This window comes from Anser anser (assembly GCF_964211835.1).
Source record: "Anser anser genome assembly, chromosome: 2".
NCBI lineage: Eukaryota > Metazoa > Chordata > Aves > Anseriformes > Anatidae > Anser > Anser anser.
In genome coordinates this window covers 64,171,989-64,189,082 of record NC_139721.1, presented here as the reverse complement: position 1 = coordinate 64,189,082, position 17,094 = coordinate 64,171,989, and the positions used below count along the sequence as shown (strand labels likewise).

General features: G+C 41.4%; 1 protein-coding gene across 2 annotated transcripts in view; it reads right to left on the bottom strand.

Moving 5' to 3' along the window:
- Window positions 1-1,965: 1,965 nt before the first annotated feature.
- NR4A3 (nuclear receptor subfamily 4 group A member 3) overlaps window positions 1,966-17,094 on the bottom strand; it is a 31,302-nt gene continuing 16,173 nt past the window's right edge. For both annotated transcript variants that reach the window (XM_083822732.1, XM_083822733.1), the window contains one exon: window positions 1,966-7,713. In XM_083822732.1, coding sequence (XP_083678858.1) covers window positions 7,451-7,713 — 263 coding nt within the window. In that variant the 3' untranslated portion in view covers window positions 1,966-7,450. The remainder of the gene's footprint in view (window positions 7,714-17,094) is intronic.

The following is a 17,094-nucleotide window of genomic DNA, read 5'->3' as shown; positions in this document are numbered from 1 at the left end:
TTGGATGGCACCCCTTCCTTCTGCTGTATCGACTGCACCACTCAGCTTGGTGTCATCTGCAAACCTGCTGAGGGTGCACTCGATCCCACTGTCTGTGCTGTTGATAAAGAAATTAAACAGTACAGGTCCCAGGACAGACCCCTGAGGGACACTGCTCGTCACTGGTCTCCACCTGGACATACAGCCATTGACCACCACTCTCTGGGTGTGACCTTCAAGCCTCCTTATCCACTGAATGATTCACCTATCAAATCCATATCTCTCCAGTTTATAGACCAGGATGTCATGTGGGACTGTGTCAAAGGCCTTGCAGAAGTCCAGGGAGATGACATCAGTTGGTCTTCCCTTGTCAGCTGATGCAATCGCTCCATCGTATGACTTCACCTTTAACCTAATGAGGAGGTTCCAGGGGATTCCAACATTTTAATCCTAATTTTAAATTATTTACAGTGTCTTAGATTATAAATGTACTCTAACTGGTCTTATTTATTGTTTTCCTTTCCAAATTAGGACAGTAGTGGCATTTTTTCTCTACTTGGTTTTATTTGGATTTCTCTGTTGTTGCGAGGATGGTTGGAAACCTGGCTGGGACTGGTTCTTAAGACAGCCTCAGAATGGGAATCTTTACTTTGCTCAGTAATGTTCCACTGACAGAGCACTGGCACAGGCTGCCCAGAGAGGCCGCGGGGTCTCCTCCTTGGAGATCTCCAGAAGCCGCCTGGACGTGGCCCTGGGCGGCCTGCTCTGGGTGTCCCTGCTGGAGCAGGGGTGGGACCAGGCGGCCTCCAGAGGGCCCTGCCAGCCTCAGCCATGCTGTGGTCCTGTGATAGACACATCTCTTTCATAGCCTGAGAATGTCTAACGAGGTAAAACCTCCCTTATTGCTGGTGACACCATTATAAATTTGTCTTCTTCCTTTGTTAATAAATTGACACATTTTCCTTTTAGAGAGGCTCAAAAGTTCATTACCAACACAGGTTTTGTAAACAGCTTCTGAGTAAATCAAGGCGTTAAGCCAAGTGGACAACCACACTAGACAATTAGTAATATTACATAGCAATTAGATGTCTAGAAATGCTCATGATCTGCTTGGATTAAAATATTTTGCATGAACTTTGTACGTTCATTGAACTTAAGCTTAGGCGAGCAGGCTTGTAGCACCTGAAGCAAGGTTTGGCATCTACCCTCACAAGTACCTGGCAGCACGTTTGTGTGGGAACGTGCAGCTATGCATCAATACCTTTACTGTTTTTGCACACACCGGTGTAGAAACCAACTGGTTGTGCTGCAACTTGGATTAATTTGAAGGGTAAGAGCTGGAGCTTAGCACAAACGCAGGCAGGCACTGCAGTTATTTCTTAACTGGGTGTGTGCAGAGGTGTAGATGTGAAGAGCATCCAGACAGCGCTAAATCAGGTAAGGCATTAAGTGAGTCTTGAGGATGGGGGGAAAGTACTGAGGAAGTCAGTTGTTGAGGTAAGGTATAATGAGGAATGGAGAAAAGAGGGAAAATTATATGGGACTGTACTGAAAACAGTCCAAGTTGCCAGCCCTAATTAGTGTTTGTGAAATCCCTGACTGTTGCCATGGGAATAAATGTGCTACTACAAATGCAGTGTTCTGGCTTCTTCACAGGATCAAGCGAAGTTGGAAAGGAGCAAATCCCTGTGTAAACATCAATATCGTCAATTAATTAGGAAACACAGCAAGATAAATAGTGAGGCCCCATGAAAGGTAAATTAATTTCTGTTTTCTTTCGGATAGGTTTGAAAGTTTCTCTGGTATCAAACTATCTCTGTGATTCACTTTCCTTCTACTGCAGTACTTCATCCCAGGGAAGAACCTCAGACCACAGTGCAAGTTATTGTGGAAGGAGATTTTTTTTTTTTTTTTTTTTTTTACAGCATATTACTTAGCAGTTTAAAGACTTCATGCTATTCCAGATATTTCAACTACTTAAACACATTTTTTGCTTTAAATTTCACTTAGCTTATTTATTTATTTATTTATTTGAGATAAAGTTCCACATAAACAAGCCCAGAGTTCTGTGTTCTTTTAAGGAAAATTGATAAACAATCTAAAATATTTAACAATTTTAAAAAAATGGCATTTCTCATGGTCTTGTCCCTTGCATGACTTCAGAATCTTGTACTTGACATTAGAGTAGTCCCATTATACATACATACGTATCATGGTACATACATAATATCTAATTACAGCTGGAATCCCACCCTTCTCTTTAAGGAAAATCCTTGCTTCTGTGAATTCAAGTCAGAATCTCATCTAATTTACACAACCATGTCACAAATTCACACAGTCAAATTTCTTCTGTAACCCAGTGCAGCCAGAATATCTCATACTGTGAATATAAAAATAAAGGTGTCTTTAAAAAGCAAACAAAAGAAACAATGCTAAAAGCATTTCCACAGGGTAAATGAGTTTCTTTTTCTTGTATTTGACAAATAACTCTATTTTTAAGTCTCAGAAACATAGGCCAGGGATACAGTTCACAAATATGTCATCAACTTTAAGAAGTTGATTAATTGACTCCCCATTTATTCAATTACTGCATCAATAGTTTGGCATTTTAAAAAGTTAATCTTTATTATCCATTAATAATTATTGTTTAATCCATATCTTGTTGTATTCCTAATGATCAATTTCATTAATTTAATAAAGATCATCTAGATAGCTCTTTTCCAAATACTATCTAGCTTGTATCACAGCTTCCAAACATTGGATTGAGCAGGGTTTTGAGCAGTCCCATGGATTGACAGGCCACCACCACTCATATACATAGGGCAGACAAGATCAGTTTGAGTACAACATGAGTTATTTTGCATTTTTTAAGGCTTTACCCGTGTATGTATAAAATTTGACACAGTGGAAGTGTAAATTGCCCAAGGAAAGAAAAGGAAATCAAAATAAGGGCACTCACTAACTTGGTAAGCAGAAGTTTTTATTCCCAGCTCTGGGAGCGAAGTGCTACCTGCCCTTGGGCATGGCACTCTACTCCTTTTTTTCCTGGGTTGCTCTTTTTTCTGCTTTGCCTGCTTGGACCAGAGCTTCTCTGGGTGAGTACTGTAGGTGTGAATTAGGGTAGCTACCAAGTGGGGTCCTGATCTCCGCTGCGGCCTCTAGGTGTTGCTATAATACAAATGATTAATCAAACAACGTGTTTCATAGCATCCATAGAGGGAGTTGCCGCTTTTGTCAGACATGCTTAATTTTCTACAATTAAACCTCTTTCTCTCCCCTCGCTGCATCACAACGGAAATTTTAGCTTTTTGTATTGGATAAGTGAACTTGAATGTGACAAGTAACGGTAGGAAAGCTGTAGAAAGAGATTTGACTCACCTCTAATTAAAGTTGCTCATTTTGGGGCGCCTTGGTGTCGGCCTACTGTTCAAGGATGGTCACTGCTAGGTGAGGTGACTCCACTATCATGTTCCTGACTCAGCCCACGCTTCCGAGGCTGGATTCAACGATCGGGCATCACATCAAGGACACTGCCACTGGTGTGGTTTAGGAGCACAAGCACGTAAGGCACATGTAAGGTTGCAAGCGCAGGTGATCTAGATCGGGATGCATTTCTGGGCTCACGTCTAGGGACACAACTTACCATCCCCGAAGTGACTACAAGTTCAAATACACGCAAATTTAGTGGGGGTAAGCTTAGTCTTGTAGGGTTAACATTCAGACCCTGGTGTGGGTTTGTCACAAGATCTGCGTTTTACCTAACGGGACTATTAAGCAAAACTCATTGACATTCTCATTAGGGAGTTTACGTTCTTTTTTTTTTTTTTTAAAAAAAAAAGCTATTAAAAAAAAAAGAAAGAAAAAATAAGAAGAAGCAATGAATACTTTGGAAGAGTTTGTGCATCCTTTTGCCTTGCCGCACTTCCCAAGAAGGAGCTGCAGGTCCTGCACAGCACAGCACTCGGTGCAGCCTCCAGCTGAGCAGTTCCTGCAGAGCAGCTCTTGCGGAGGTGTGCTGGAGGCATTAGTATTTATGGAGACAGCAGAATAGTGGCAGATGCCCTCAGAAGTGCTTAGAAAACGCATTTATGGTTAAATAGTTCTGTCTGCTAGGGGATGTCATCCCTCCTACAAATCGAGGGCATGGGAAGGAAAGGAGCTGGCTGCACATACAAAGAAAGTGCTGCAGGTGCCCACAGGAGACCATCGTCTTACCAGGGCAGAAAATGGGATCAGAGCTCTGTCCTCTTTCTAGCCAGACACACGTGCTGTGTGGGATGACCAGCTCTACAGCTCTCCCCTCCCTCCCTTGTGGCTGTCATCATTTGCAAGTTAATTAACAACCTCTTCCTGACAGGGAGGAGCAGTACAGTGAGGAGAAGGGGGTCCCTATTCTCTGCTCCTGGGGTAGTTCAGCCTCTGCGACAGCCGTGGTCCAGCTCTCAGGATCTAATCGAGACCAAGTAACCAGATACTGCAGGTCTTATTGTATTCATATAAAAGCTCTTTTAATCTAAGGACTAGCCATTAAACTGCCAGTGTTCTTAAGCATGCTTCACCAATTTTTCCACTTTTAAGACTCAAGTCGACAATTTTTTAATGTTTTATAAATGATAAAAAATTCACACCAGATTTTAACAGAATTAAGCATACTTATTCAACACACATGGGGCCTCTGAAAAAAATGTTATTCAATTTAATAATTTTAATTTACATTGTATATGTACAAGAGCATTTCTTTCAACCCACAGGTTAACACCACAAAAAAAGAAAAAAAAAAAAAAAAGGAAAAAAGGAGAAAGTACTGCAGTTAGCGGAGTGAAGAAACTCTTGAAACACTGTTGTCTGAAACAAAAGCAAGGCACTCTCCCTTAACACCTGATATATTCCTGAATTCTGCCTAGACAAAGGCATGATCACTCTGAGAGAGCTCTAAGGAAAGTAGTAGATTTATTCTGCATTAATTCTTCCTTTTACCACCGTGACCTGTCACTGGTTGTACTCTACAATGCGTCTGTGCACTGAAGTTGAAATGAAGGACGGCTCCATAGATGATGGGATTTGGGAGAGCATCACAGTTAAGACTATCTATGGAAGACTGAAGCACACCGGCTACATGAAATCTCACGTGGGGCTCCGGACCTGCTACCTCCACTCACATCCCACTGAATAAATAAACCTCGCTCAACGAAAAAGCAATTTCACTGCACTATGCTGATCGGCGTGAAAATGCATTGGAAGGGCCCGCTCGCGAGGGAAGAGCTTGCGAGCCCTCAGCTGGTGCTCAGCACCTTGCAGGCTTTGTCCCTAGGTAGAAGGATTTCTCAAAGGACCTTGTGTCTTACACAAGGAGACAGAAGTAAACATACTTTCGGATTCTGCGTCTGTATGTTTTTGTATGCGCACATGTGTGTGAGTGTGTATATATATATATGTATATATATATATATATATAGTATATACAAAAGCAAGTTCAGTCAAAATATATTTGTCTTGCTGGTCAGGCTTGTTACAGCAACCTACAAGAAACATTAGCTTCTCTGATATTTAATTATGCTATTATGTTTGCACATAAGCTTAAAAGTCAATACAAAAAGCAATACTTTTCCAAATATTATCTGCAGGTAAACCGGAAATATTAACTATAGTGATTAGAAGTCTGTTTCCCTATTGACACTACTATAAATCTTGATATAAGAATAATTTTTTCATAAAAGCACATCCAAACATAGTAAGTGATAAAATACCAGATTACTATTTGAAAACCATACAGTGACTCGATATCTGGGTTATCCTTTGCAGCAATTAGGCAATTCATTTGGCATCTGTTTGATTGTATAATTTAATTTCCATATAAACAGCATAGTTTAAAAAAAGACAAAAGCTAGAATGTTTAAAGCTAACAAAAGATACAGTGACATCAGGTTGACATTCAAAAATTTCCTTAGCAAAATGACCAACAAAATTTTGACTTAATACAGTGCATATAAAGTTTTTTAGAACTAAAGTTTTTAAATATTATTTGAATTTAGCAAAACATGAGCAAGATTTTAATATCAAAGTGCTAAACAGTACTGCCTTAGAAGTCACTGCAAATAAACTGTAAAATAACTCTGCTTGTGATTTGACAGATATTTTATATACAAATGGTTAATAAAAAGACACGCGCACGCTCACGCACACACGCACACACACACAAATATAGGTATATACATATATATATATACACATTATATATATGTATATAGTTTTCCAACTGGTGTATCTGAGTCAGTGTGAACACCCCATTTTGTTATCCTGTGTAACAGGGCTCCCATGAGCTGGCAGTCATTGCAATAAATACAGGCAAAGCCAATACAATATACCATGCATACAAACATTTATACAAATAAAGACACTATGCAACAAATTATTTCATATTAATATGGCATCAACAGTATAAACATACAAAAAGGAGTACGAACACGGAATGTTTAAACGCAGCCCACTATATCCTTCCTAGCACTTACATTCATACTATTTTACAAGACTTGCTTGTTCTTTAAAACCATCGTGCGTCTGTTTACTAACCGGTTACAAACGTTAAAGTCTAAAAGTGAACTATCCCTGATGCTGACCCTGTATGCTCCAGCCACTACTTACTCGGATGTCCTTGTCTAGGGAACAACTGAGCTGCAGTCGTTCCTGTGTCTTCCACAGACATTTGTCAGTAAGTCACGCTACATGGAATCAAGTTTGGAAAACTCTGTCATGGTAAGTTAGTGCACGTAATTTTCTCACTTGGTTTCTTCCATTTATTTTCATATTAAAATAAATTAGTTAATAAACAAGACTTAGTAAGACAGCACTTTAAAAAATTGCACTTGAACATGGGAGCTAACAGCCATTGTCATTTTGCTATATTGGATTTATATGAAATGTTCAATTGAATGTACTTTGCTAAAAAAGTGAATTTTTTGTTTCGATTGTGCTGATGTATGTGCCCTTGATGCAGGAAGTATGCTAAAGGTATCGTCACAAAACACATACTACCCTGGCAAACAACTATTTGCTGTTCTTGTTTTCAAACACACAGCTTCTACCATTTTATTCCTCATGTCCCATGAGGTGTTAAACAACAGGTTTGAAACAGTCATGTTAACCTTTTACTGCTGCTGGGATAGCATTGTCCAAAAGTGCCATATTAGCCATTTAAAAAACCCAAATCACACACAAAAAAAAAACCCAACAACAACAACAACAGGAAAAAAAAAAAAAAAAAAAAAAAAAAAAAAAAAAAAAAAAGAACACAACCCCCAAACAGTAAGCCAGTAAGTTTTAGGCCTCAGGTTGTAAGGTCAAAGCGCCAGAAAAGACCTCATTTTAGAGCTGGAGCTGCTTTTCTGTTAAGTGAGGGCAGAAATGTTAGCTGTAAGTCACGATCCATTTGCCTGCTCTGGTGGGCATTTGCCTTTCAGGAGGGTGGCTGGACTCAGAAGGGTAGGGTGTCCAGAAACAGCCTGTCGATAATGGAAGGGGCTGGCACCAAATCTTCCAGTTTCAGGTAAAAGATGCGCTGCAGTCCCAGTGTGCAGAGAGAGCGCAAGTCAGCAAGAACACCCAGTACCTTAGGCTCTGCAGACTCGAGCGGCTGTCCCTTGTTTTGGCAACTGAAAGTTAAGTGATCTTTCAAACTGCTTGTGATCTTGTTGCATAGCTCTTCCACTTTCTTTGGTTCTTTTAAGCCATGTCGTTCTGCAAAGCGAGGGCACAAGAAAACAAACACAAACACGTCAGCATCCCTCCTTCAAGTGGAATGGATTCATTTTCTTCGGCGCAACCAAGTACGTGCTCTGGTACTCAAAGCAAAAACATGCTTTAAAAAGTATATCATTTCTTAGAACAGCTGGGGTTATACAATGTCACTTAACCTTTTTGTCACACGAAATAGGAGACGATAAGCCCCTGTTTCTTTTTGGTTGCAGTGGGTAGCAGAGATGCTCAACTATGATTGAAATTCTAGTACCAGGAGCCCGAGCATCCTGCATCTCTCGCATAATTTCCATGATATGAGACAGAATTAATTGGGTGATTTTGCAGCAAAACTATCACAGGAGGTGTTTTGGAGATTTCCGTGCTTCCCCACCAGTTGTGAATGCTCAATAACTATGGCAACCATTATTTATTCAGTGAATTCAAGTGGCGATCGATATCCTTAGCCAGCTCCATCAGCGCCAGGCCCAGAATTCCACCAGGAATTTGCAGACACTCTTATAAGAAACTAAAGGCACCTCGCCATCCTTTGTTATTTTGATCAGCTCCTGCTTTTTAGTTTATTCATCTTTAAAAGGCTCGAGATAAAAGAAGCCTGGAAGTTAACTATTTTGCTTTGAGTGAGCAATGGCTAAAGTGAAAAGGCTGCTATGTTATCCATCACAAAAAACCCCAACACTCCTAAAAGGAAGGGGATCTGGGGCTTGTCCCCCTTTGAACAGCCTTTTAAAATGCTACAACGCTGCTAAACACATCCACAATTCTTTAAGCTTAGGTACAATGAATCAGATTTGTGATTCATTCAAAGCAGGCTCTTTATTGGTACACGAGAGAGAGAGTTTTGTGTTGTTTGTAGTTTTGTGTTGTTTGCTATCGAGATTCAGTGGATGAATTAATATAACAGTTCAGAAGAATAATCTCAGTTTTGAGACATTTTGATTTTTTCTTTGATTTGGAAATTCACAGATAAGAAAGAAGTGGCTTCAGAGCAAAGTCCTGGCCATTTACACATGAAACAGCATTATACTGGGTAAGTTAATCTAAGAAAATGCAGGTGAAATTAATTTTAAGCAATTAGACATGGAAAAAAACAGTGGCGGCAGCGGACAAGCAGTGAGCAATTTTGGCATCTCCTATGTTTGATGAATCTGAAGTTGTCTGCCTGCCCTAGCCCTCTCCCTCAACCCTGGCAGCCACGGGCCATGTCGTGCCCACTGCCACAAGTCCTGGTCCTTCCTCTTCACTCCAGGAGGAGCTGGCAATAGATACATTCTCTGTCCATCCCCCTGATAAACCCTGAAATGAGTACAGTTTTCTTTACTCCCAGAAGCAGGCACAGCAGCGCCTTGCCCTGGTGTGCGCATATAGGCTCCTCGCTGCCTCCCCTTACCAACGGTTCTGGCTAGGTGTTCCTGACAACCCAGTAAAACAGATGCAATTCAATGAAGGCAGTCAGAAGTGGAAAGGTTTGATTTTCCACCGATTTTCACCTGTTTTACAATTTTACGACTTTACTGACTTATGCAGAGCGAGCTCCTGAAGAATACTACTTTGGGATCAGAATCAGGCTGCAACCATGTAAATCTCTGGCCATTAAATCTCTGAACCAGTTAAGTACCATCACCATTCCCTGTTGCTTCAAAGCAACATTCATCCAAGCAGTAACATCTACTTCAGACATCTTTTTCACCTTGAAGGAATTAAAAAACCCTGTGTATTCTAAGTGCCTTGTTTACATTAAAACATGAGGAGTCAATGAATATTTAAAGCCTTTCCAGTAAATGGTGTATAGTGTAATTACGTAAACCTTAACTACACAGGTCACTGGGAGTAAATACTTAGGCAGATTCTGCCATTAAAAATCTTGGAGGATAAATATTTTATATAAATCTGAAAAGCTGTATTTTTTTTTAAACCACCAGCCTACTGAGAGAATCTGCAGGACATCAAGTTAATCTTGCGGCATTTGAAGAGTTTCCATATTTAATCCGTTTTGAGGTTGCTTCCTGGCTATGTTAGTGAAGATATCTTTATAGATCTACAGAGCTGAAACACTAGAATGGATCCAAAACTGACTTCAAAATAGCAGACTACATTTTTAAACCAATGCCTCAGTGGATTTGTGCGTTATAGCAGAGTACGGAAAATTATCTCTGGCTCTTGAGCACACAGCAATGTTGTTAACATTCCAAGCCAGAATTAAACAGCCTTTGTCTTACATTGACAAGTTCAGAAGGTTTCGTGAACAAATTGTGTCTTTGACATCTAGCCATGAAGCAAGCCAATGCAAAATACAGTATGTGCGATGACTGTAGTATTAGCAGACTTACTTTAAATAACAAAATCAAGGAAATTCCGGATTAAGACATACTACGTCCCCAACATGCTCTCTGGTACTACAACATGAAAGCAGTCTCTGATAAACCATATTGTCCTCTCCTGCATGAATCACCCACAAAATAGACTTTGCTACTTGCAAATCTCTACAAGTGTAATTTCTCACAACTGGAACTGCCTCACGGGAAGTAGGAGTTTTCAGTCTCCAATCCTTAAGGCATCCCTTGAGGACCCATAAAGTCCAAGCCATCGATGTGGAAGCCCCATCTGCTAGTAAAGGGTATTTTGCCCTGGCATTACCATCACAATCTGACCTTTACCTCTCTTGGGTAGACTTGAGGATTCTTGGGTCTAATTCACATCAAAGATTTAAATCTAATAGTTAGGGTTCAAATTGCTACATTTTTTTTGCCTTTTCCACATGACCAGTGTCTTTCGGGCAAAGAAAGACCCTCTGTCTTTCTCACTTAACTGTATGGGAGCAGAGTGAGGCACCTGTGGTAAGTAGGTGCCCTGTTTCTGAAATCAGTGGCCTCATAATCATTCCCTGTCTTCCACAGGATGTTCTTATCCACACATGACTGATAAGGCCAAGATTTATCCCAAGAAGGACAGCTAGTCAAAACTAATAGATTTTCTCTAACTGATCGAGGAGGTGTGTAAATATTATTGCATTCAGACTTTCTTATAAGGACAATTAAAAAGGCCTGGGTAAAGTGAATATAGGATTTCTCAGCCGTGTGTTTTAGGATATCATTGATTTTTGCAAGAAAAACGGTGATTTATGGCAAAGATGCTCTCCATAAGCCTGTCAAAATGATTCATCGGAAGTCTTGCCTCTAAAGCTCTGCAAACTTAGCAGCTCATTCTGGCAAACTGAACACGGCAAGTTTTTTACACCTTTCCCCTTTTCCCACACACAATTTCCAGGAATCTCAATGTGGCTCTGTGCTATAATTATGCTGATCAGCCAAAACTTGATAGGAAGAGAGTAAAAGAGCAGGGAAAGCTGTCACCAGCTGTGCTAGTCCTTCTTTCCTCAGTCTCCGTCATGGGGTATATTACACCAGGGCTAGGCAGATTCAGTGCTGCCTTTATGAAAAATGCTCTTGAAGAGTGCGATTATTCCTAAGATCTTGAGGATCTGAGAGACCCTTAGGCTCCGTGCCCTGCGTTAGGGTGGGTTAGTTTTAGCTTTCATTAATTCTGAGGTGTCAGAAACAGTCCCATCAGATATGCAGCAGATTAATGGTGCAGACTTAAAATAGGCCTCTTGATTGTCTCGGTTTCAATATAATTATCTGATTTTCTCTTCCCCCTTCACAATCCTCTTCCCCTTCTATAACTCAAAGAAACGCAAGGCTCAGTTGCCTACAGCTTTCTGATCACCTTGCATGTTCTCAGTTGGACAGCAAGGCTGCAACCTGACAGAGCCAGGAGCATCCTCTTCTCTTGCAGCCCGGCCCATGCTCATCCTGCCCAACTTTCAGGCACTTCACAAGGGTGCCCAAGCAGGGAGCATGGACTACCTGAGCTCCTTCTACCATCAGTGGAAGGATGGGTGTTTTAGAAGATGGTTCAGATTTTAGGTGGGTGAATCATCTTCAGAAGGTGCCCCGTATTCCTCTCTGCAAGGTACCTAAAGCCAGGTGAGCTGAATGATCACAGAAAACATCACAGTTTGCTCCCTCCTTTACGAAGACCGCACCGTGAGACAGGCCACCAGTTGCTGCAGGAGGAAAGAGTTCTTGCCTCAGCAAAATGGTGGGAGGGGAGAAGGAGGAGTGAGCACTTCACTTCAGCTGCTGACAGTATTTCCCTCGTCAAAGTGGAGGGGGGAAGGCAGACAATGCAATCTGGAGGGATTTTTTTATAACCGGCTCTCCTACACTCCTCCAGTCTGCCACCTGCTCGTGTGTAGACCCAGCACATGAAGCACCCACTCCGGAGGATCCTGGCAACAGGACTGAAGGGTATCTGCTGCCGAAGAGTAGGTGAGCCTCCCTTCCGCAGGCAAGTTGGACAAATCCATGTTCAGGAGGGAACTGCAGCAGCCGGACCCTTTTTAGCCAGCCTGGACTCATTACTATTTCTTGGTATGACTGATGGTGCTAAAAACCGTGTTAGTAAACTGGAACGGAAAGCCCAACAGCAGGAAGGCAAACAAAACTCATAATTAATTGAAACCTCACAATATTCTTCAATGTTCTAGTGCCAGCCTAACAAAGCATTAAGAGTGTGAATAAGCGCAGTATATACAGTGGCTCTGGGCTGGTCTGTAAAATACTTAAAATAAAACATATGCTGAAAGAGCTTGGCTGAATTAGGGCTAGAATGCTCTGTACTCAGCAGCATCCCACTGAGAGTGTCAAGTGTGCAAAACAATAATATTTGGATGTGGAGGGAGAAAGGAAGAGGCAGAGAGGAAGAGAGAAGCAACAAGACAGAGAAAGAAAACACGAGCAGTTTTAGAGCAGGCGGAAATTTGAAACTAAGCTGGAGTGCGCCCTTTAGATGATCTTTGCTGTAGCCTCAGTCCTTATATTTTGACATTATCAATGGTCATTGGTGAGGCTAGAGGAGTATTTTAAAAGATAGCCTGAGCTCATATCTGGTCTATTCTGCAGAGCTTCACCATCAACACTGTAGGAGTTAGAGGAAGTCCAGCATGGAGCGGTTGCACAGGACATGTGTGATCTACGCAATACACCCAACTGATAGATGCCATCACGGGCATCTACCACTGGAACTAACGACAGAACCTGCCCCAAGGCGAACAGAGTTTTCTTTCCCTGCTGACACTCCTCTTTAGCTCATTAGATCCTACGTCCCAACAGAACAGGTGACCCACAAGAAAAAGAACAGGACAGAACTCAATTCTTGCTTTCATGGGGATGTGGGGTGAGTGTCTTGTGGCGTTTTCTAATTACTTTCTTCTGGCTGATGCTCAGAGCACTGCTAATGTGCTCTGGAGGAAGTTGTGTCCAGCCCTTCTTAACCAACTGAGGGAAGTAAAAAAGGAGAAGAGAGACAGAGAGAGGAAGATCCTAAAGGAGTACCTTAAAGAAAAAAAGATGTGCTTTGACATTGAAGACTTTTAACTGTTTGCAAGCTGCCCACAATAAACCAGACATTTCTTTCATTCTGGGTGCTCTTTCAAGCTTACGTCCTATCTGAAAGGAATTGAATATTCAGCAGCACTCCAGCATGGCACTTTTCTTTCTGCAGAACTGACTGGAAATTCCCAGGACCCATGAAATAAACAGAAAAAGCACAAATGTATGGACTTGCTAATGGATGCAGATTTACAAAATCTTTTCCTGTTTATCTTATGCTGTGCGTACCTCTAGCTCTACTCAAAGCAAGCAGTGAATTAGCGAGTATTGTCATACTCGGTAGGTCTCCTGCTGTTCTCTTCAAGATTACTGAGCAGAATGAATGGTCATATATGCCTACAATCATGCTCCTGTGCTGTGACCTGCAGCTGCAGTAGAGATAGGACGTGGAGCCTCGCAGCTCCAAGCAAGTCAGTAGGGTTAGTTAAAGGGCTTTGAAACTACCGTAACTGTTAGTGGGGAGCTGATTTGACACCCCAAAATGAGAGAACAGCCCTCAGTATCTTGGGATGCTGGGAACAGTGGGATGTTGTTTAGCCCCCAACACAAGCTTTAACAGTTATTCCCTCTTCCTTCACTGGGAGAGGGATGTTAGTTCTCCCTGTCACCCTCACAGAACAGACAGAGGACCTATGAAAGAGCAGGGACTTCTCTTAGTTTCCTCCTTCACCAATACTTTTGATGACTAGCATACAAGAGGTTCTGTTTCCTAAGAGCACGTCCTTGTTTGGGCTATGGAGAGCACTCAGGAAATCAACCAGAACAAACAGGTCATCATTCACAGGGACATTTTTTGTACTAGGAGAAAGAATTTGTGAATTTGGTGCTACCTCAGATGCCATACAGTATTAAAACCAGCTCTGACTGTTGCACATCACTGGGTTGTTCATTTTTTCCCTTTTTTTTGGTTGAGCAATCAAGTAATGAAAAAGTGGCTAATGTAAAATAAGAACTGGAACGATTTGTGTAATAATGAAGAAAATTTTGCTCAAGCCAACATTTTGTTTTGCCGTGTTTCTAATAAAAGCCAACAACTAAATTCACAAAACAGCTTTCCTGCTTCTTCATATCTTGCAGCCCAATGACATTAATATTCATCTGGGACATGGGAGATTCGTGGTCAGATTCCCTTCCTGTTGGAATCAGACCAGACACTGAGACTTGGGTGTCTCTCTGAGCACCAGCTTGTCCCCAAATCATCATACACAACAGCCACTCTGTGGCCCAAAAAACATGTCAAACGGCCTTAACACAAAAGACAGTGACACTCAATAGTCGGATATCCTATGTTCCTGGAAAAGGTCATTCTCTCTTGCTCTGACTCATGAAAAGGATTTGAACCAGGGTTTCCTAACTACCTACTGCCTCTAACAATCCATTACAGGAGAGAAGAGCACCTTCTCCGTAGGACAACGAACGGCACACAAAACATCCACCTAAATCTAAGCCATGCCTCAAAACAGCTACTTGCAAATGTTCAACAGAAATCAGATTTCCAAAGTTCATCTTCATTCTTTTTCCTTTTGGTGGGACTATATGAAAACCAGCACGTGACTTGTCATATTCAAACTGTCGAGAGGACAGGAAGCCATTTCTCATGGGATGCAATATCAGAGGCAAATCTCAAGATTTTCCTGATTATGAATATTTCCAATATACTATCATTGAGAAATTCTCAAAAGAACCACTGCCCCAGCTTTGCCATGCCATCCATTTTCAGGTGGCCAAATTTCCAGCTGAGGCCCTAGGTCAGCTAAGTGCCCTTGGAGATCTGAAACCTGTGAATATAAATCAATAGACACGGGAGCCTTGGACTGCATGAAGGCATACTCTGACCTCAAGAGCAAATCAGCAGAGATACACTGCTGTGGTGAAATAAATGCATAAATAGAAAACTACATTAATTTTAAGCAACATCTCATACAGGGGAGAAAATCAAGAAAAGCTTGGCAAACACAAAAAAACTTAAAGCTTTTATGGACAGAAATGCTTTCCTTTTAAAAGCAACAATTATTTCCATTTGATTAGAAACTTTGGGGAGACTAGTACAAAACAGCAAACTCCTGAAAGAGCTGTTATCAAGGAAAGGATGAAATGTGGGGCTTTATTGATTAAGAGATATTTATGTTAAATGCTGTAGGGCGATCTGAGCCAGCCACTGGACAACCTTGACTCTTTCTGTAAGGGAAACCAAAGAATGTCTAACTGAACACAAAGTAAGACATGGCTTTGTAAGGAGAAAAACTTTTCTTCCTATAGAATCGCTTTTACTACATTCACATGGAGAGTTTGTAGGGGATCCTATTTATCTACCTATATCCTTTCAGTCTTCAGGAAGATAACCAGAAACAAGCTCCATAGAGCTGTGCCTATCAAAAAACAAAACAAAACAAAAAAACCTACTATAAAGCAAATAACCTAAATCAGTGACAAGTGCTATATACATGTGAGCATATACGCCTCTGTGTAAATATATATGGAGAGAAACAGCAACTGTCCTTGATTTATAGGTATAGAAATACATATGTGTGCATCTATACTGTTTTCGTTTATAGGTATGTATGCACACACATGTATATTTATATATATGCAATTATATTACATATATGTAAGCATATCTGTATGCTTGTGTGTGGATGTTTATACATGGAAGTCAAAAATCAGCTGGGAAAGTTCTTTCTCAATGTAACATTTTGTTCATTTTGTAAATGTTTCATGTACAACAAAGTAACCCCAATGAGTTATTCTGGACTTAAGAGTTTTATCAAAGAAAAAAGAATCTGGGCCTTAATTTATTGCTTCTAAACTGCAGAAAAAAATAACGTAAATCAATTAAAAACTGAGAATACTTCTGTTAAGAAGCAAAGAGTTAATGTTACTCCATGTAGAAACTAACCCCTCACTCAAATGCAGGAGGGAACTGTACCGTCTAAACCCTGAAGCCAAAATCTTGGCACCACAAATGTCAGTGGGAATTGGCCAATTTATAGCGTGGGTTTTTTTTTTTTTTTTTGATTTGCCACTGAGCATTTTATCTCAGTGTTTCCCAAGCATCAACTCATCCTAGGTAAAATGAAGACTGCAGCTGATTTTGCTGAGGCTACAGCCTGCAAACCGGTGGCTGCCTGAAATGCAGGAGGAAATCAATATCCATCCCAGCGGAGCTCCTAGGATCCCTGGGCAGACTGAGCTCGAGGCATGCTGAAGCACCGGCACGCACGGACAACACGGTTGCAGTACCTTTCTGATAGCCCCCGTCCTGAAGCGAGCGCGAGGCTGTCAGCAGAGATGACTGCTGCTCTAACTTCTGCTGTGTTCCCATGGCTCGTCAGGCACCCTCTCTCCCAACCCTTCCCGCTTCTGCCAGCCGTGCCTCTTAAGCTACCAAAAGCCCAAAGTACGCAGCATGCGCTTCAAGGGGCTTTGTTGTTTCAGGAATGAGAAAATTTACACTTCATAACATTATGTTCCCCTGGCTTGTACTTCCCAGCCAGATTTGGCAGGTTCTTACATTCGTTTCCTGCTGTTCACCCCATCAGGCAGAAGGGGTGATATGGTCACACGCACACGCAAAAGCTTTTGTAAAACTGCAGAAGGGACTTTTCTCTTACTATTCTCCAATTTTCTCTCTCAAAAAAAGCAGTACACGGAATACCTATCGTACCTTGGCTCCCCAAATCAGCCTGCCTGCCCTCATGAAGCACTCTTTCTGGTCTAGCTGCCTTGCTGAGAGGTGAGTTATACGACCTGTATGGCTTCGAGCTCTCGAGCCACCCCAGTATTAGTATGCCTATGCAGAAGACTTAGCTCTAGTCATTTCACTGGGCTTTTCTGGGAATTCAGCAAGTATTTCGAATGCTTTTGTGGGAGCTACTCAGTTTGCTTGGAAGCAGTTTGCATTTTAGAGACT